Source organism: Mastigoproctus giganteus, chromosome 9, assembly GCF_048544385.1.
Source record: "Mastigoproctus giganteus isolate SK-2022 chromosome 9, ASM4854438v1, whole genome shotgun sequence".
In the NCBI taxonomy this organism is placed as follows: Eukaryota; Metazoa; Arthropoda; class Arachnida; order Uropygi; family Thelyphonidae; genus Mastigoproctus; species Mastigoproctus giganteus.
In genome coordinates, this window is record NC_143583.1 from 12477728 (window position 1) to 12499890 (window position 22163).

General features: G+C 39.0%; 1 protein-coding gene across 1 annotated transcript in view; it reads right to left on the bottom strand.

The window, feature by feature from the left end:
• Window positions 1–22163, bottom strand: part of LOC150080054 (uncharacterized) — a 559273-nt gene that overhangs the window by 123686 nt on the left and 413424 nt on the right. The window contains exon 20 of the mRNA XM_090381984.1: window positions 9882–10302. Coding sequence (XP_090238110.1) covers window positions 9882–10302 — 421 coding nt within the window. The remainder of the gene's footprint in view (window positions 1–9881; window positions 10303–22163) is intronic.

Here is a 22163-nt window from a genome sequence, read left to right on the forward strand (position 1 = left end):
TAAAACTTGCCATTGGCAAAACAAAAAATAAAAAAAAGCCCAGGGTTAGATTTTATTGAAGCAAACGTAATTAAGAAGTTTGCAGAGACGCAATCAAATCTCCTTCTCAGCCTTTACAACCATTGTCTGGAAGTTGGACTCTTCCCGGATGACTGGAAAGAGGCCAATCTACGCCTCATTTTGAAGAACCCAAGTAAACCACCAGAGCAGCCAAGGTCATACAGACCCATACACTCCTTCCCGTTTTAAGCAAAATATCTGAACACCTTCTCTTATCCAGATTGGAAAAACACTATAAAAATGCAAATCTCCAGTCCCCAAACCAGTTCGGTTTTTAGGCAGGCCGTTCAGCAGAAGATGCTCTTCGACAGCTCACGGATTCAGTCAAAAACTCAGCCACCAAATAAATACTTCTTAGTAATATCAGTGGATTTCGCCGGAGCCTTTGATTTGCTCTGGTGGCCAAGTATACTACGAAGACTCAGAGAAGTTAGCTTTCCAGCAAATCTTTACAGCTCCATACAGGACTATCTTCACAACAGAAGTGTTACAGTCAGAAATGCCTATCAACAAGTCTCCAGAAATGTCTACAGAGGATGCCCCCAGGGCTCTGTCCTTGGCCCTTTCCTATGGAATGTAGTCATGGACGAGTTCCTGAACCTTGACCTGGGGGATGTTTCCACCCAAGCCTTTGCAGACGACTTGATACTGACAGTCACTGGAAACTATAGAGCTTCCCTGGAAACAACAGCCAACAGAGCCGTTACAAAGCTACAAGAATGGGCCAGCCTCCATAAACTACTTCAATTCTACTCAGAGGATTTGTTTGTTTGTTTGGTTTTGATTTTAATGGCGCATTAGCTACTAAGGCTATAATGTGCCAAGACCTACTCAGAGGAACCCTTCAAATAAGCAGGCCACCACAGATTAAAATTGCTGGTAGAACCATCAAACTGACAACTGAGATGAAGCCTTGGGGTAATTCCCGACCCCAAGCTCACATTTTACCCGCATATAGACTACCTTCATCGCAAAGTCAGGAACTACACAGCAATGGTAGTGAGGATTAGCAGGTCTGACTGGGGCCTAAATCACCGCTCACTGCAAATGTTATACAAAGCTGTATTTATTCCCACTATAACCTACTCTGCAGGTGTCTGGTATCATCGTGCACTCACTGTTCGTAACCAAAGGAAGCTCACCTCCATCCAGCGTAATATCCTTCCCACTATCACAGTGCCTGCTGCACAGTAAGCAACCCAGCATTCCAAGTCTTGGCAGGAATTCTCCCTCTGGACCTGCAGATAATTCACAAAGGGACTCCCTACCACCATCCTGGATTTCACTACAAACCCAGCAAACACCATCAAAGAAGAAAAAAAGCGCCTGGCAAAACAGATGGAATACCATCCCCAAAGGTTCCATCACTAAAAAATTCTTACCTGAAATAGCCCAGATCTATCCTAAAGCTCCCGCATGGTACAGCCCAGGGTTATATACCACTTTCCTGATTACAGGCCATGGATCCATAAATAACAAACTTGCCTCTATGAACATTGTGGATGACCCTCGCTGTCTTTGTGGTGATAACGAAGACTGGGATCACCTATTCTGTTTGCCCGCTCTACAAGGACCTGTGAATGTTGCTCATATCAAAAATACATGACTTGCCTTGAGGAAATGAACATTTTCTGATCAATGAGGAAATCCAGTACCACGCTTTCTCTGCCTTCGCCCATGATCTCTTCACCAGAAGAAGTTCCCTGGAACCGATACATATTAATCAATACCCTTTTCTCATATACTGAACATCTTCATCTAGATTGTGACCAATTCTAGCTACTGAACTTGACACTCAGGTCGCTTGAATTGTTTCATCCGTGTCTCTCTTGATACGTGATTGTCTTTCCACCCTCTCGAGGGCCCTCCTCTTCCACTTCCACTTAGGTGGGAGAATTCCCACCCAACCTGCGAATGATGCCTGCATTCCCTTACATCCTCAATCGCTCTGTCTATACCACCTTTCCTTTACCCTCTCCGGTACATCCTGTACCCTATATATATATATATTTTTTTTTTTTTTTTTTGGTCTCTTTCCAGGAAGCTCAGGCAACCTGGAGGAGACTAGCCAGAGAATTATGGGCAGCCTGGCAACTTCCTAGTGGTGTGTGTGCAGGCGACGTGGGGTCCCACCAGGGGCCCTGTGGCCAAAAGCCAGGACACCCAACAGAACTCAGCACAATACTTTAGTATTAGTATAAGTAATGGCCGCATGGTGCAAGAAAGCCTATGGCTTATGCTGCACCAGCCAAAGAGAGAAAAAAAAAAAAAAAAAAAAAAAAACGGAATAAAACAATGATAAAAAAAAATAATAATAAATAAATAATAATAATTAATAAAAGAAAAAGAAATTACACCTATCATCCTATGCACTTCCCTGACCCGAAGGTACTATCCAGATGACCTTTGAATTTCCCCAAACTGTCAGCCTCTACCACCCATGTAGGCAACTTATTCCAGTAATTTATAACTCGCTGGCTAAAATAAAACTGCAGTCCAATCTAAACATTTCCCCCGTAACTTGAATTTATGTCGCCTAGTTCGAGCATCATTTATAATCTTGAAAATTTCATCCTCATTCATTTTACAGATGCCTCTCAGAGCCTTAAACACCTCAATCAAATCTCCTCTAAGGTGTATAGTTTCCAAACTCTGCAACCCACATATTCGAAGTCTTTCTTCATAAGGACGCCCTTTTGCCGATCTCATCAGGCGAGTTACTCGTCTTTGTACAATTTCAAGAAGCTTGATGTCTTTCTTTAGGTGCGGTCTCCATACTTGAACACAGTATTCAACTTCTCGAAAATCTGCTGCCAATTCCTTAAATGCCGATCTTCAGGTAATTCTCCAGTGGGGCAAAGACAACTTAGTTGATTTCAACCCATCTAAAACTCAGTCTTGTCTTATATCTCGCAAAAAGGATTCTTCTGCTCCTATGCTTATCTTTAGTGACACTCCGATTTCTAGGCAAAATGATATATCTCTTTTGGGGATTACCCTGACTTCTAATCTCTCTTGGCATAAGCACATTACAAATATTGCTTCCTCTGCATCTAAAAAACTTGGTTTTCTCTTTCGCTCTCGGCGTTACTTTTCTTCCAAACAGCTGCTCACTCTGTATAAATCGCAAATCCACCCTGCTATGGAATATCGTTCCCACATCTGGGGTGGTGCCCCCAAAACCTCTCTCAGGCTTCTTGATTCCATTCAGAAGAGGGCAGTTAGGTTAATTAATGATTCATCTCTAACAGTGTCTCTCCACTCGCTTTCTCACAGACGTACTGTTTCTGCTGCATGCCTCTTCTACGGATACTTCCATGTGCACTGTTTTTCTGAACTGGCTTCTATAATTCCCGCCCTCTCTTTCAAAACAGTCCAAACACGTGCCGCCACCAGCCAACATCCATTTACTGTCCAACTTCAAACTCACAGGACCAACTTTTCATCTTCCTCGTTTATTCATTCAACTGCCGTTTTCTGGAACAACCTTCCTTCATACGTATTTCCTGAAAATTACAATCTACAGAAGTTCAAGTCCAATGTCAACAAATATCTTCTTTCATCTTCTCAACCTCCAACCCAAGCACGGTACTAAGTACTATAGGTTCTAATACCTGTCGTGTTTGGGGTTCACATAAAAAAAAAAAAAAAAAGTATTCCAAGTGTGGTCTAACAAAAGCCTTATATAATGGGATTATCACGTCCCTATCTCTACTTGCAAAAGTTCGATAGATCATCGATAAGACACCATGGGCCTTCCTTGCAACCTGTTTACAATGCTCAGAGAATTTCATGTCTGACTGTATCGTAACACCCAAGTCCCTTTTCTCCAGTACTGGGTTTAGTTGAACTCCACCAAGTGAATAAGTTATTTTGGGATTATTGTTTCCCAGTTGTAATACCTTACACTTTGTTGGATTAAAGCATAGCTGTCATTTTTCTGACCATTCCTGAAATCTATCTAGGTCTCTCTCTGAAGAAGCTCAGGTTTACAGTGATCATTATCTACTCCACCAATTTTAACATCATCTGCAAATTCAGACATCACGCCCTCTATCTCTTCATGGATGCCGTTTATGAAAATTAAAAACAACAATGGTCCTAATACTGATCCTCGGGGAACCCCACTTCTTACATCAACCCAATCTGAGGAATAGCCATTTATCACAATCCTCCTGCCCTGAAGCCATCCTGCTATCCATCTAAGGATTTTTCCAGTGATTCCAACCTGTTCCAGCTTATAAAGCAACCACTCATGTGGGACTGAGTCAAAAGCTTTGCTGAAATCTAAATAAACAATGCCGAAATTATTCCCTAAATCCAGCTTGTGAGTGACCCTTTCAAAATAGCGAACCAGATTTGTTAAACATGATTTTCCCTTTACAAAACCATGCCGAGTATCCTTGAGAATTTCAATTCGATCCAAATGATCCTGAATTCCACCCTTGATCATTGCCTCCATGATTTTCGCTACCACTGAAGTCAGACTGACAGGTCGATAATTTCCCACTTCACTCTTAGAGCCACCCTTATATATGGGAGATACATTGGCACTTTTCCAATCCAAGGGAATCTCTCCAGAGTCTAGTGATGCTCGCATAATTAGCCTCAATGGTTTAATGCACTCACTTGCCCTTAAGATTATAGGGTATATTCCATTAACTTCAGGAGCCTTACTGGCCTGTAGGCTCGAAAGTTTTTTCATTAAATAATCTTGCGAATTTCAATATCATTAATCACATATTTTTCAACTTCGCTCCTGCAATTTCCCATTGCCACAAAAGGTTTTTCATTTGTAAATATCGATGCAAAATAACTGTTGAGTTCATCTGCAACGGCAGCTGGTGTATTTAATACTATCCCCTTTCCCTTATGTAAAGGTCCGATCTGGTTTGTCCTGCTCTTGTTGGAACTAATAATGGCTAAATTATTGCAATGGAATTGTCGTGAAAATCTGACGAAATACGGAGGATGTCAAAATGCTAATGCGCAAATATGGACCTGTTTGCTTTCGTTTGCGAGAAACTTACCTAAAGGCAAATGATGAGCCCATCTTGCGAAATTTTACTGCTATTCGTATAGACAGAAACGGGGATGGTCGACCCATGGAGAAGTCGCAGTCCTCATGGCCAACCATATCTCTTTCTCACAAGTTCGACTGAACACTAACTTAGAAGCAGTAGCCATTCGCTTAGCAATAAGCGAATAAGGAGGTGATTATCCCCTTATATAAGACAATGGTCATGCCACACCTTGAGTACTGTATACAGGTCTGGAGGCCTCGTTTTAAGAAGGATGTAGAGCTGTTGGAACGAGTACCGAGAACTCCTGCCCACCTGGCTATGGAGGCGCCTTCTGATATAATCGCTTTAAAGGTAGATATAATGCTTTGACCTAATGGCTGAATTAAATAAGTTGTATTAAGTGGTAGGAAATTACTTCAACATTTGGATGACTTCTAATTCTTTCGGATGGCTTGGCACGTTATCCAATAGTAATAAAACTTTGAAATCTTGATTTTCCCACAAGTTCAAGTTCAATAGCACAGAACCTAACATGGGATTTCTCAACAAAATAAATTACAGGGATTCCCCCCCCCTTTTTTTGCATAACTAGCGAGTCAACAGCGGGGATTCGCAAAAAAAAAAAGAATGGAAATGTTGAAAAATGACATCCAACATAATAGCAAGGTTCCCCCGCACAAATGCTCAAAAATACTGTGCTATGCGAGGTTTCTGCAATTCTCTAACTGTTTTGGAGCAAAACCGCGTTATATAAATACCATGTAGTGCGAAGAATGCTGCAATTCATCAATCGTGTTAGAGCGAAACCGTGTTGTAGAAATACCATTTATACGAATGTTGCCTGTACTCTGGTTCTGTGAATCGGTTGTATTTATGTTTGAGAAGAGAGAGAGAGAGAGAGAGAGAGAGAGAGAGAGAGAGAGAGAGAGAGAGAGAGAGAGAGAGAGAGAGAGAGAGAGAGAGAGAGAGAGAGAGAGAGAGAGAGAAGATACTTGTTGATACTGGGCTTAAATTTCTGTAGATTATAATTTTCAGGGAGGGGAATGCCACAGGTGAATTAAACTCTGGCAGTCAGCTAGATGATTTTGTAATAACTGAGAAGAAAGTGGAGGAGAAATTGTTGAGGATAAACATAAAAAAGGCACTCGGGGTGGATGGGATCCATCCAGTTATATTAAAGGAGGCAGCAAAGGAAGTAAGCAAACCCTTAGCCATAATTATGAGAGCTTCCTTGGACTCAGGAGGTACCCATAGACTGGAGATGTGCAAATGTGACCCCAATTCACAAAGGAGGATCAAAGGCTGACACAAGTAATTACAGACCTGTTAGTTTAACTTCTGTTCCAGGAAAATTAATGGAAGCACTGCAGGATCATCTAGAAAAGACTTCACTTATAGCTCGGACACAGCATGGTTTTGTTAAGGGAAAGTCTTGCCTGACCAATTTGATTGGATACTATGATGTGGTCACAAAGGAACTGGATGCAGGGAATAATTTTGATATCATATATTTGGATATTAGAAAGGCTTTTGATACTGTTGCACATGGAAGACTGCTTCAAAAATTGGAGCAGTGTGACATTGGAGGCAAATTGCTACTATGGATAAAGGGATGGTTGAGTGGGAGAAGACAGAGAGTGGTAATCAATGGACATTGCTCATTGTGGATTAATGTTATTAGTGGAGTCCCTGAGGATTCAGTGTTGGGTCCATTGTTGTTTTCTGTATTTATAAATGATATTGATGATGGTATATCAAGCTTAATGTCCAAGTTTGCAGATGATAAGAAGGTTGGCAGGGTTGTTAAGGACACTATTAACAGTACGCTGCTGCTGCAACAGGATCTAGAAAAGTTGAACAGATGGGCAGAGAGGTGGCAAATGAAGTTTAACATTGACAAATGTAAAGTACCAACTATGTGGTACTACACTGACATAGTGCTGGGGGAAAGACGCCTCCGGTGGTTTCTCACATCTGCGCCATATGAACTCTGTGTAGACAAACTGTATCACTGTGAAAGCAGAAAAATTTTTTGTGTTATAAATGAAGTACACCTAATTCTGTTTTTACACGATAGATACGTTCCTGAAAAATACGTGTAAAAAAGACATAGTATTTATGGAAGAAAAGAAGATTGGTTCCGGATCTAAAAAATCAGTAAAAATAATTAAAAAAAAAAAAAAAAAAAAAAAAAAACACATAAAAATATTTGTTTTAAGCTTATTATTTTATTTCAACAAAATACACATGTAATCATATGTAATGAAAAGGTATTAAAGTAAATTTGTATGCATATGAAATGAAAAAAATTCTTCATGAACAAAAAAAATCTGTTTTACACATAAGATTTTATTCATTTTTCACTTTCTGATAATAAACGGCGCATACGTTTGCGTATGACTGGAACATCACTGCTATCACTAGAAATGTTGTGGACATTGTCTTCTTCTTCTATTAATGAAATTCTTTCTGTGATCTCTTGAGCAAAATCAGCACGAGACTCCTCTGGTGCTGATGTTTTACCGGTTTTACGAAAGAATTCAGTTATTAATCATTGTGTTCGTGTTTTGGTTAGGCTGTTATATAATTCTCTGTAAGAGGCTGTCAACTTCAGTTCACGTTGAAACTTCCCAGTGTGTTGCTCATTAGGGTCATGTTTGACAAATATTTGATTACCTAATTTTCTGGCCAGTTCCAGACCTTCTTTTATTAAATCTGCATTTAGAACAGGATCATTTTCTTCATTATCACTACGTTCTGTGGGATATGGAGTTCCAAGGACAACCTCTAATATTTCATCTTCACTTAGGGCTTTGTCGGTTAACAATTCATCAATATCTTCAAACGATAGTTCATTGAATCCTTCTCCACCAATTTTGAGTGCCATTGTAATGATGTTGGGAAATTTGGTTGTATTAGGGATGATGGGATCTTTGCTTATTACATTGTGGCCAAACTGCTTTCCAACACGCATTTAAAGTTGCTGGTTTTAATTCAGATAACGCTAATCCAACTTGATTGATACAATCCATAATTGAGAATTTCTTCCACACATCAATGACTGTTAGTGTTTCATGATTCAGTTTGTCCAAAACGTTTTGGAATGTTCGTTTTACTTAGTATGTTTTAATTGTCGCAATTATACCTTGGTCTAACGGTTGTATCAAAGATGTAGTATTAGGTGGCAGAAATAAAATTTGTACGTTTGGGTATTCCAAGACAGGATGGCCGGGTGCATTATCACAAATCAGAAGAACTTTAAATTCGAGACCTTTCAAATTCATATAACGTCTGACTTCTGGGACGAAACATTTGTTGAACCATTCTGTAAAGATAGCAGTGGTCACCCAGGACTTCTTGTTTGCCATCCAGTGAACAGGCAATTTATTGATATCTACACCTTTCATTGAACGTGGGTTTAGGGCTCAATTTACCAGCAGTGGTTTCAACATACAATATCCTGAAGCATTGGAGGAAAATAATAAGGTCACACGATCCTTAGCTACCTTAAAACCACCAGCAGTTTTCTGCGATTTGGCTATATACGTTTTGTTCGGCATTCGTTTCCAGAAGAAACCAGTTTCATCTGCATTCCACACTTGATCAAGAGTGTATCCTCCATTTTCAACAATTTTTGCAAGTTGCTGCGGGAATACTTTAGCAGCCGATTCATCTGCAGATGCAGTTTCACCTTTAATTTTTATAATATGAAGAGCATTCCTTTTAAGAAACCCTGTCATCCAACTTGTACTCGCAGAAAATTCATACTTTCTGTTTAACTGAGATGAAGTGCTTGACTCCTTTTCTTTAATCTGTCTGTAAATTCTTAGTGCTGTTTGCTTGATGGCATTTCCATTTACTGGTACTCTTTTTTGTGACTGATCTTCTATCCATATTACCAGAGCCCTTTCCATTTTTTCCTTGACAATATCTCTTGTATATGATGATGAATTAACACTTACTTTTGTTCCAGAACATACCAACTTCCTAATTGCAGCTTCATTTTTCTTAATAGTTCTTACGGTAGCTTCATGTACACCAAATGCTTTCCTACAGACGTAGCCCCTTGTCCAGTTGCAAGACAATCTAAAATTTGAATTTTAAGTTCCAAAGAAATCGCTTTCCTTTTCATTTTGGTAATAGGCGAATTATTTGACATTATATAAGGGCTACCGAAAAATATCTCAGTTATAATTAATAAAAAAAAAAGGTATGAAAAATTTGTAAACTTACAATTTATTGACTATCGGCAAAATTAATAAATTTATATGTGCACAAATTTCACTAAAGACTCTTTCACTTTGAAATAGAGCTTACTACTAAATGTCTTCCGAAGATACAATGCACGAATACCGTAGATGTGCACCAAATTCAATAAAAATGTTGATGATTCATAGATACCTAGATGTACACATTGGTAAACAAAAGCACACGTTTCAAAACGCACACACTAGCTGTTATCCAATCTATTGGTGCGTGTAATATAGAAATGATACTAATATGCCACAAATAAAAAAAATTTTTCTTAGAATTTGGGCAAAAAATTCTCTCTGTGCGATATCCACCCAGTTAATAGAGGCCATGTAGTACCTTAAGGCATCGCAATTTCCTTTTCTGAATGAAGTTATATACACCTAATTCCATTTTTGCACAAACGTTTTTTACACGAATTTGATTTAACACAAATTCAACGAGGGTTACCTGTACTACGGTACCGTTTGTGTTTGGGATACGTAAAAAAAAAAAAAAAAAAAAAAAAAAAACCCAAAGAAATGACTTAACATACTCATAACTTACCTTTTGAAAATTTTTCATTTTTATTATCACTGGATGAAGAATCGGATATACATAAATCAGTTGGTTCAGAGCACATTCTATCTTTAGTGGGTACTTTTACAAATGACATTTCAGGAAATGTGCTGAGACAGATATCTTCTTTTGATGACAGTGTTTTTGATGACTCACTCTGCATCCATGAATTAAGAACAGGAAGGCCAGGAGGAGGAGGAATAAAAAGTTCAGCCTTTGACTCTTCTGATTTGCCCATAATGGCAGATAATCTAACAGGATCTGTGAAGTCACTAAATTCAGCAGCAGGTTGGGGTTTGATAGGTTCATGTTTTTCATTAATACCACCAATTCCATGTAAGTTTGATGTATGCGGTGGTTGCTGATGTCCATTCATCACAGGAGGAAATGAGAGCATTGATACTGCATACTAGAAAAGAAAAATTATATATGATAATTTTGGCATTTTAAAAATAGCATTAAAAGCTGTAAAATGATAAATTTTATAAAATGATAAATAATATAAAATGATGTGTAAAATGATAAATAATATAAAATGATGCGTAAAGTGATAAATTTTATTTATCATTTTACATATCAAGCATACAAGCATAGTAATATGCTTGTATTCAGTTTTTAAATCGATCCAGCCAACCATTGTAACATACACAATCGGAGCATCTAAATTGTTTAGCAAATTTTTCTGCTTGAGCGTTAAAGATCGGGCTGTCTATTGAAAAACCAGCACTTCTTTTTGTAGTGAACCATTGAAGCAATGCTTTATCGGTGTCTGTAACCTCACACTTTTTAATATTTTTTTGGCTAAGTTCTTTTCCAGTGCCGATATAAACATCTTTATTCTTCTACAATGTCATTACTGTTGAAGACGACAATGAAACTTTTTACACACTTCAACATTTTTTGCACCATGTTCTGACTCACGAATAATTTATTTCGACCCTTTCGCGAATCGAGACACTTTCTTTTGTTAGTAGAGATGTTTCTAAAGGAGGGGATTGTTTCTAACTAATTTTTTTTTTAAATAGCAGTAAAGTGAGCTGCTAAAGTGAGAAGTCCCAAAATGCATACAAAATTCTTAGAAGTCGTAAAATAAATTTATGGTTCAGTGAATACAAGACAATCTGTAAATAGGGTAATGTGACAAGCAGAAGGCCAATACACTATTGTATAGCCCCCCATCACCGAAAGGACAAGGTCATAAACCGGCCGCTAATCCGACGCAGGTAGTCATAAAAGCAAAGTCGGCCTTTTAAATTTTTCTATTACAAGAAGTAGTTGGTCTTTTCAACTACCCGAGCAATTAAGAATGTTTGCATAGTTACCAAAATTTGTATGGTATTTCCGTGTAGTACGCATGTTATAACAGTTAGGGATTGTATGGGAATATGTGTAAATTAAAATCATTATGGCCTTTTGCTTGTTACAGCTGTCATCTTGTTATTTCCATGCTCGTTATAACCAACTTCAACTGCATTTTTATTTAAACCAAGTTGTACAGCTTTCAGTTGTGTTAATTTAGTAAAGTAGATAAAATTTTTCTTACGTGGACTCCAAAATTGCGGAATAACATTATCATTAATAGAGGTTGCTGTTGTTATTTGGTAAGACCATATTGCTTCGGGGGGGGGGATATGCGGTGGTCATTCCCTGACCTTTCCACATCCTCCGTATTTGGTGAGCATGGGCGCGAACACCGGTCTAATTAATACGCGTGTGCTACGCACTGCGGCTCCTGCCCACCTGGCTATGGAGGTGCCCCTTTAATATAACTGGATAGATTTTACCACCCCTGGTGCCTTTCTTATGTTTAACTTAAACAATTTATCCTCCACTTTGCTTTCAGTTATTACATGTCGGAGAAAGAGGAAATTCTGCTGAAACTGTCAAGTGTTAAGTGTCCTTTCCATATTGCTATTTCACATTCTCTTTTGTAGTTTCATAGGATTAAGAGTATTTTTTCCAAGGTTCTGAATTATTTACAACATTATGAATGTAACTAGAGTAATATAATAATGTAACCTTGGTAGCACAATACATATCATTCATTTAGGTATCTCTTAGTGTAGCATTCTCAAAGTGGAAATCATGCCTTAGACTACAACAGAAAAGTAAAATTCTCAAAATACAGGGGATACTCTTGCCTGAGGGGAGTATTCAAGGATCAAGGAGCAGTTCTTTTATGAATTACAGCTTTACAAAATGTGCTACTTTTTTTATGTTTACAGACCTATCTGGAATAGGACATGATAGTCAAAAGGATCTCTTTGTGTGTGGGCATGTTCATCACACAGTGTGAACAAATTAAGCATGAACTCAGCGTTCTGATAGGTGTCCATGACAGTTTGAAGAACGGTATTAATGCTCACGAAGGGATTAAAAAATGGGGGCAAATCAATGCAAGAGCATACACTTGTGCATCAGATAACACAGCAGCAGCAATCCTAAAGTCAGAATGCATTAGTCCAATAGTTATTGTTGGTGACTCTACTGGCTTTGGGATAAGATTATCCATGTGCTAGTCAAAGAATTTTCAGTTCCAGGAAAAGGATAAGTTTTTGAAAATTTTTTGCCATTTGATTGACCTAACCATCATATTAAATCATATTCTGTAACCAGCTTTATTGTCCTAGTCACTCCTTTAGTTTACTTTTTTTTTTTTTTTTTTTATGAAAACCCAAAACACGAGAGATATTAGAACCTATAGTACTTAGTACCGTGCTTGGATTGGAGGTTTGTGAAGACGAAAGAAGATATTTGTGGACATTAGACTTGAACTTCTGTAGACTGTAATTTTCAGGAAATATGTATAAAGGAAGGTTGTTCCAGAAAATGGCAGTTGAATGAATAAACGAGAAAGATGAAAAGTTGGTTCTGTGGGTTTCAAGTTGGACAGTAAATAGATATTGGCTGGTGGCTGAACGTGTTCGGTTTGTTTTTGAAAGAGAGAGTGGGAATTATAGAAAACAATTCAGAAGAACAGTGCCAATGTATCTGTAGAAAAGGTGTGCAGCAGAAACAGTATGTATATGTGACAGCGAGTGGAGAGACTCTGTTAGAGAGGAGTCATTAATTAACCAAACTGCCATTTTTTGAATGGAATCTAGAAGCCTGAGAGAGGTTTTGGGGGCACCGCCCCAGATGTGGGAACAATATTCCTGGTAGAGCGGATTTGCGATTTGTACAGAGTGAACAGCTATTTGGAAGAAAAGTAATGCCGAGAGCGAAAGAGAAAACCAAGTTTTTTAGATGCAGAGGAAGAAATATTTATATGTGCTTGTGCCAAGAGAGATTAGAAATCAGGGTAATCCTCAAAACAGATATATCATTTTGCCTAGAAATCAGAGTGTCACCAAAGATAAGCAAAGGATCGGAAGAATCCTTTTTGCGGGATATAAGACAAGACAGTTTTAGAAGGATTGAAATCAACTAAGTTGTCTTTGCCCCACTGGAGAATTACCTGGAGATTGGCATTTAAGGAATGGGTAGCGGATATTCGAGAAGTTGAAGCTGATTGAGCAGGGCAAAGTTTCTCAAAATGAAAAATGGAATGCAATGTGCAATCCATTTTGCCAAATTGGCAAAACTATGAATAGGATTTTCCAGTTAATGAAAGAAGGTCGTTAATATACAAGAGGAAAAGAACTGAACCTTGGGGGACACCAGCAGTAGTGGAGAAGTAAGAAGACAGAGAGCCATCTACCATTACCCTCAGTGAGCGATCAGAGAGAAAATGGGATAACCAATTCCAAAAAACAGTTGGCAAACCATAATATGGAAGCTTATTTAGAAGACCTTTATGTCAAACATGATCAAAAGCCTTTGAGATGTCAAGAGAAACTGCTTGTGTTTAACCGAACTTTTCCATTGAATTTGTCCATAAATATCTAACATAAGCCAGAATATCACCAGTGGATCGAGACTGACAGAATCCATACTGGCAATCGTTGATCAGACGGAAGGTTTCTAGGCAGTTTAAGAGTTGGCATTTAATTGATTTCTCCATTATTTTAGAAAGAGTAGAAGTAATTGCAATGGGACGATAATTGGACGGGAGAGATTTGACACCTTTTTAGGAACTCACTGGATATGAGCAAATTTCCAAGCAGAAGGAAAAACACCTTTGGAATAGGAAAGTGAAAAAAAGTCGGCAAAGAACAGGAGTAAGTTCGGGAGCACAGGTTTTGAGAACAAGTGGAGAAATACCATCGGGACCTGGAGCTTTCTTAGCTTCAAGATTCGTTAAAATCCTTCTGACATCCTTTTGACGGAAGACCACAGGAGGCATTGAATGGGGTGTTTTGGGAGGTGTTTTACAACGATCATTAATACATGAGTTTGAAGAGAAATGGGATGCTAGCAAGTCAGCTTTATCCTTGGCTGAAGTGACAACAGAAGCATCTGGTTTTGACAGAGGTGGGAGCAGAGATGGGCAAAAGTTGCGCCAATAGCTTTGGCAAGAGACAAGAATGCTCAGCTACCATTAGGGCAAGAAGCAAGTTTTCTACTCTTAGCCTGTTCAAAATCTAGTTTGGACTGATTAACAACTGTTTTACAATTGTTGAGAGCTTTGGTTTAGGCAGAAAATGAAACTGAAGAATTGCAAACAAGCCAATTACGATATGCAACGTTCTTCTCTTGAACAGCCTTAGCACATTTAATAGAAAACCAAGGTATAGATAAAGGACGAGATTTTAAAGTGGAGTGTGGAACAAAGGATTCCACTGCCAGAAGAATAATTTCACTGACACGATCTGAGCAAACGTTGACATCAGAAGTTTTGAAACAGTAATCCTACAAAGGAAAAGAAGAAAACAAATCTCACACATCATCCCAATTTGTATTCTTGTAATGCCAAATAATACGAGGTTCGGAATAGATATGACATAAAGGCTGCATAAGAGAAGAGAAAATCACCAAGTTGTGATCTGAGATGCCTAATGGATCACTCACTTTGACTGTGTACTTAGAAAGGTTAGGGAAAAAAAGATCAAGCGTTTTGGCTGTATGGTTAGGATTGTCTGGTATTCTTGTAGGTAAATGAACAATCTGTGCAAGGTCAAGAATTGGTCCCACCGTATAGAATTTAAGTACTGTCTCAGACCACTGTAGTCACCTTTACGAAAGCAAAAACCCTTCCCTTTACCCCTAATGGTAGTTACCTATTTGAGTAAATCCCACTTCAGCACATTGTGATCACTGCTACCTGGTGGTTCCTTTATCAGCAGATTCTTAATGCATGAAGAATCACTACTGATAATCAGATAAAGAGTATTATTCTCTCTAGTTGCCTTCCGAACATGCTGATGTAGAAAACAATCATCCAATAAATCCACAAAAGCCTTGCTAGTGTGAGTGACCAACCCACAAATTCCAGTCAATATCCGGGAAATAAAAATCCCCCATTATAAGACTGTCTGAAATACTGGCCCACTCTATTTCCCTGTACAGTTTCTTGTTATACTCATCAGTCATTAGGCTATAACACAACCGTAATCTCAATTTTGATCTCCCAATGTTTATGTCACACCAAACTGACTCGACACTGCACTGTCCAGCGATGTCGACTGGCTTCATTTCCTTGGATTTTATGTGATTCTTAACTAATAGCATAACCCCTCCTCTCTTCCTATCCTGTCTATTCACCCTGTACACATTGTAATCCCCAAATTCCAGTTCTGCATTCTTTATATCTGTGCTACACCATGTCTCTGATATCCCAACAATATCTACCTTATGTTTTCAGCAATACTTCAAATTCATCAAATTTATTTACCAAACTCTTAGCATTGGTGTATATGAAAGTATACATGCACCTGTTCCTATTTTTAGTTACCCTAACACAACCCATGTGTTTACTTGTACCACAATGATTCCCAGCAGTCTACGAAATACCCTGCATCTTGTTTTTCAGGCTGCTGCTCATTCCAATAGAAACAGTGCAAGAATCACTTTCACCTCTGCCAATGGCTACTATTAATCTATTACCCCCAAGGTAGCAGTTTTCCGACTCACCTAACACTGCCTCGATAGCATCAGGAAATATTCTTGCACACTTTCTATTTAAGTGTATCCCACCTCTGTAGAAGCAGTCTCTCCTGTTAACAAGTACAGACCAGGCTGAAAAAAATTCTACCCCTTGAGCCTTGCACAATCTTTCCAGGGCCGAATTGATCGATAGGGCTCTCATCATATACTCCCTCCTATCGTGTCTGGGCAGAATTGTAGACACTTTCAAATTCAACCCTAATTCTCGGCTTTTTTTTCAACAGTGACCTGTACTTGTTATGTAATTCCACCGGTCTTTTACTCTTAATATCATTAGTACCAAAGTGTACAACAATATCACCTTTTGTGCCCTTAAAAGATGATATCCGCTCTACGACTTCATCAACCTTTGCCCTTGGGAGACATACCCTGGTCCTGTTTCCCCTATCCTTTTAAAATAGCATGTTCCCCGTTTCCCTGACAATAGAATCACCAACAACTACTAGTTCCGGTGGGACCAGCACATTGTGCCTTGGGGGTTGCCGCTGTGTTGCGTGATGACAAAGTGCAAGCTCTGGTGTTGATGTGGGCAGTTGGGAGCTTGATAGGCCCATAAATTTAGATCCTTTGAGGGCATCCACCCTGTCCATCAAGCTCTCATATAGGCCAATAACAACGCTGAGTTGTTGCCTGATTTACTCACACTCCTTACATTGCGCACACACACAAAGACCCTTGCAATATCATGTCCTGTACCTGATTGCTCCACAAACATCAACTTTTTTTTACCATCTATCTCGGAAAATCGAGAGTCTACTGCACATATCTTTGACAAGTCATTAGCCGTAATAATGAAAAATGGTTGGAAGTCAAGAGAAGGATAAATTTTGGATGGACAGCATTCGGGAAATATAATCACATACTGAGGAGCAATATCCCAATTTGTATGAAACATAAAATAATAAACCAATGTATACTCCCCATCATGACTTATGGAAGTGAAACTTGCACACTCACCAAACAGATGGAAGAAAATCCAAAATTACACAGCAAAGAATGGAATGAATTATATTAGAAATCAGGCTGTTAGTTAAGAAGAGAAACACATGGATCACGCAGCAAACACAAATAAAGGACATTGTTATGAAAGCTAAAGAACTGAAGTGGACTTGGGCAGGACAGATAGCTTCGAAGACACGATGACAGACGGACTAAGAAAATAATAAAATGGTACCAAGAGGGGCTAAAAGAAAACCTGGTAGACAACAACAACAGAGATGGAGAGGTAAAATTCATGAGTTCGTGTGTAGTAAATGGATGGTCATTGCACAAAACAGAAGAAACTGGAAAGCATTAGCTGAGGCATACGATGCAAAAAAGCAAGCTTATACATCACCAGCCAAGAAATACCAAAAAGATTTCACCCATCCAGTGGCTCCAAATGTTTGTCTAGTTCAGCCTTAAATTTATTTAAGCTATCAATTTCCACAACAATAGATGGAAGTCTGTTCCAGCAATCATCTACCCAGTTGCAAACGGTAAACTTCCGCACATCTATTCTACAACTGTCTTTCCTCAATTTGAATTTATGCCCCCTCAGGTTCTTAGTCTGAGAGGATGCAGAAGTATTCCTTCAGCATTGAGCCTGCTCAAACCATTCAAGGTCTTACAGACATATTATCAGACACCTTGCAGGTGCCTAGCCTCCAGATATTGCAACTTGCAGAACATGAGCCTTTCTTCGTAAGCGCACCCCTTTGTTCCTCTCACCAGTCTTGTTGCTCTTCTCTGTACTCGTTCTACCACCTCTACATCTTTCCTAAAATGAGGCCTCCAGACCTGTACGCAGTAGTCAAGGTGTGGGCTGACCACAACATTGCAGAAAGGAAATAATCACCTCCTTATTGCTACTAGCAAAATTCCTGTATACCATTGACAAAACTCCATGAGATGTTCTGGCAGCCTGTATGCACTGTCCGAGAACTTCCTATGTGACTACCCCCTGGTCTTCTTCATTCTCCAGTACCCTGTACAGTTGGTACATTACTCTACAACTATAACTGAATTCTTGTCAAGATGATCCTGCAGTGCTTCTTTAACCAGTGCTTCCATTAATTTTCCTGGAACAGAAGTTAAACTCACAGGTCTATAATTACTTGGGTCAGCCTTTGATTCTCCTTTGGGGTTACATTGGGGTTACATTTGCAGATCTCCAGTCTGTGGGTACCTCCCCTGAGTCCAACGAAGCTCTCATAATTATGGCTAGCGGATTGCTTATTTCCTTTGCTGCCTCCATTAATATAACTGGATAGATCCCATCCACCCAGGTGCCTTTCTTGTATTTATCTTCAATAATTTCTCCTGCACTTTACTCTCAATTATTACAAGATCATTTAGCTAACTGCCAGTGTTTACTTCATCTATGGCATTCCCCTTCCCGAATAACTCCTCATGTGTGAATGTAGAGGCAAAATATCGATTTAGTTTGTTAGCTACCTGAGCAGGATCATGAACAGTTGGACCATCGATATCAAGTGGACCAATCTGATTCATCCCCTTCCTTCTAGAGTTTACATAAGTAAAGAACTCCTTGATATTTTTCTTTGCATCCCTTGCCAAAGATTTCTCGTAATCTGCCTTCACCTGTCTAACCTCCTTTGTAACTTGGTTACAGATCAACTTATATCTATCATAGGCTTCTGTGCCATGTATTAATTTATATGTATCCCATGCATTTTTCTTCTCTGCCATATGTCTCATTATTTCATCTGACATCCATTTAGACCTGAACCTTGAACAATATTTCTTAGTTGGTATGTAAAGCCTAGTAGCTTCCAAGATAAGTTCTTTGAATGTTCCCATTTTGAGTTTGCTGTTGGTAACATCAGTTGGTCCCACTGTATCGAATTTCAATACTGTCTCAGACCATCGTAGTCTCCTTTACGAGAGCAATAACCGCTCTCTTTACCCCTGATGGTAGATACCTCCTTGAGAAAATCCCATTTCAGCACACTGTGATCACTGCCACCTAGTGGTTCGTTTATCTGCAGATTCTTAATATATGAAGAATCACTAATGACAATCAAATCAAGAGTATTGCTCCCTCTAGTTGCTTCCCGAACATGCTGATTTAGAAAACAATCATCCAATAAATCCACAAAAGCCTCGCTAGTGTGTGAGTGACCAAACCCACAAATTCCAGTCAATATCTGGGAAATTAAAATCCCCCATTATAAGACTCTCTGATTTACTGGCCCACTCTATTTCCCTGTACAGTTTCTTATTATACTCATAAAAGTCATTAGGCCTATAGCACACTCCTATTCTCAATTTTTATCTCCCAATGACACACCAAACTGACTCGACACTGCACTGTCCAGCGATGTCGACTGGCTTCACTTCCTTGGATTTTATGTTTCATAATTAATAGCATAACCTCTCATCCCTTCCTATCGTGTCTATCCTTTCTGTAGACGTTGTACTCCCCAAATTCCAGCTCTGCATTACTTATATCTGTGTGACACCACGTAATGTCTCTGATATCCCAACAATATCCGCCTTTGATGCTTTAAGCAATACCTCAAATTCATCAAATTTAATTACCAAACTCCTAACATTGGTGTACACGCAAGTATACATGCACCTGTTCCTATTCTTAGCTACCCTAACACAACCCATGTGTTTACATGTACTGCAATGACTCACAGCAGTCTCTGAAATATCCTGCATCTTGTTTTCCAGGCTGCTGCTCATTCCAATAGAAGCAGTGCAAGAATCACTTTCACCTCTGCCAGTGGCTACTGTTAATCTTGCTTGTATCCCCCCAATCTAGCAGTTTTCCGACCCACCTAACACTGCCTCGATAGCATCACAAATATTCTTGCACCCTTTCTATTTAAGTGTATCCCATCCCCGTAGAAGCAGTCTCTCCTGTTAACAAGTACAGACCAGGGTGAAAAAAATTCTACCCCTCGAGCCTTGCACAATCTTTCCAGGGCCAAATTGATCGACAGGGCTCTCATCATATACTCCCTCCTATCGTGTCTGGGTAGAATTGCAGACACTTTCAAATTCAACCCTAAATCATGGCTTTTTTTCAACAGTCACCTGTACTTGTTAAGTGATTATACACCCCAATCAGATCATCTCGCAGGTGCCTAGACTCCAGATGTTGCAACTTTCAGAACTTAAGCCTTTCTTTGTAAGAGCACCTCTTTGTTCCTCTCACCAATCTTGTTGCCCTTCTTTATACTCGTTCTAGCAATTCTACATCCTTCCTAAAATGTGGCTCCCAGACCTGTACACAGTATTCAAGATCCGGCTTGACCTTTGCATTATACGCAGGGATAATCATCTTGTTTCTGCAAGCAAAATTCCTATATACGGTTGACAGAACTCCATGACCTGCTGGAGCAGCCCGTCTAAGCAGTGCAGACGGGCTGCTCCAGCAGGTCATGGAACTTCATATCTGACTGCACAATTACTCCAGGTATTTTTAATTTCCACTTCCCTGAGTGTAATACCGCACAGTTGGTACGTTTCTCTTGTGTAACTCCTACCCATATGCAGTACTTTGCATTTGTTAATATTAAAATTCAGTTGCCACTTTTCAACTCATCTGTCTAACTTTTCTAGATCCTGCTGCAGTAGTATACTTTCTTTACTGTCATTAATAACCCTATCAACCTTTGTGTCATCTGCAAACTTGGCCATTAAGCCTGATATACCTTCATCGATATCATTCATAAATACACAAAACAACAATGAGCCAGGCACCGAACGCTGGGGTCCTTTGCTAATAGCATTAGCCCACATAAAGCAGTGTCCATTTATTACAACTCTCTATCGTCTCCTACTCAACCATTCCTTTATCCATTGTAGCAACTTTCCCTTATTACCATATCGCTCCAATTTGTATAGCTATCTTCCATGTGCAACGGTATCAAAAGCTTTCCTGAAATCTAAGTATATGATAAAATGTGGCCCTTGATATTGATATCATTTGTGCAAACATGTACAACTATATCACCTTTTGTGCCCTTAAACTGCACAATTTTTCCCAAGTCTTTTTCATTTTCTACCACCTTAAGTGTAGTACCACACAGTTGGTACGTTCCTCTGGGGTTTCTTCTACCCATATGCAGTACTTTGAATTCGTCAATGTTAAACTTCAGTTGCCATTTCTCGGCCAATCTTCCCAAATTTTCTAGATCCTCTTGTAGTAGCACACTGCCATTACTGTTATTAACAACCCTGCCAACCTTTGTATCATCATCTGCAAACTTTGACATTAAATCTGATATACCTTCATCAATATCATTGATAAATATACAAAATAACAGTGGACCCAACACTGAACCCTGTGGGACTCCACTAATAACATTAGTGCACGAAGAGCAGGGCCCATTAATTACCACCCTCTGTCTTCTCCCACTCAACCATCCTTTTATCCTTTGTGGCAACTTACCCTTAATACCATTCTGCTCCAATTTGTACAGTAGTCTTCCATGCGCAACAGTGTCAGAAACTTTCGTGAAATCCAAGTATATTATATCAAAATTATTTTTTGCATCCCGTTCCTTTGTAACCACATCACATCATAATATCCTATCAAATTTGTCAGACAAGACTTTCCCTTAACAAACCCATGCTGTGTCTGAATTATTGCTGCAGTCTTGTCTAGATGATCCTGCAATGCATCTTTAATCAGTGACTCCATAATTTTACCCGGAACAGAAGTTAAACTAACTAGTCTGTAATTACTCGTGTCAAACTTTGATCCCCATTTATGAACTGGGGATACATTTTCATATCTCCCGTCCTTGGGGAGCTCTTCTGAGTCCAAGGATGCTCTCATAATTATGGCTAAGTGTTTGCTTACTTCTTTTGCTGCCTCCTTTAATGTAACTGGATAGATCCCATCCACCCCAGGTGCCATCCTTATGTTATAATAAAGTATTATTTTACAACTTTGATTTCGTAATCAAATAAGAAATGCATTCGGCACATTAAAATTCAAGGTTACATGCATAAGACTCATTAACCGAAATCTGCTTTTAAACTGATGTCACAGTTTTTATAGGTGAACACATTACTGCAAATAATAATATTAGAAGGAATTTTTTTAAATCAACAAATTTGACAAACATTTTTAGGATTGTTTTTAAGTAATGAATATTTTTCATCCAGTTTTACTTAAAATTCCTCAATGGCACAGACAAAGCTTGAAGAATTTCATCCAAAGCCATTTAAGAACTGCTTAATTATAGAGAAATATTGGCATTG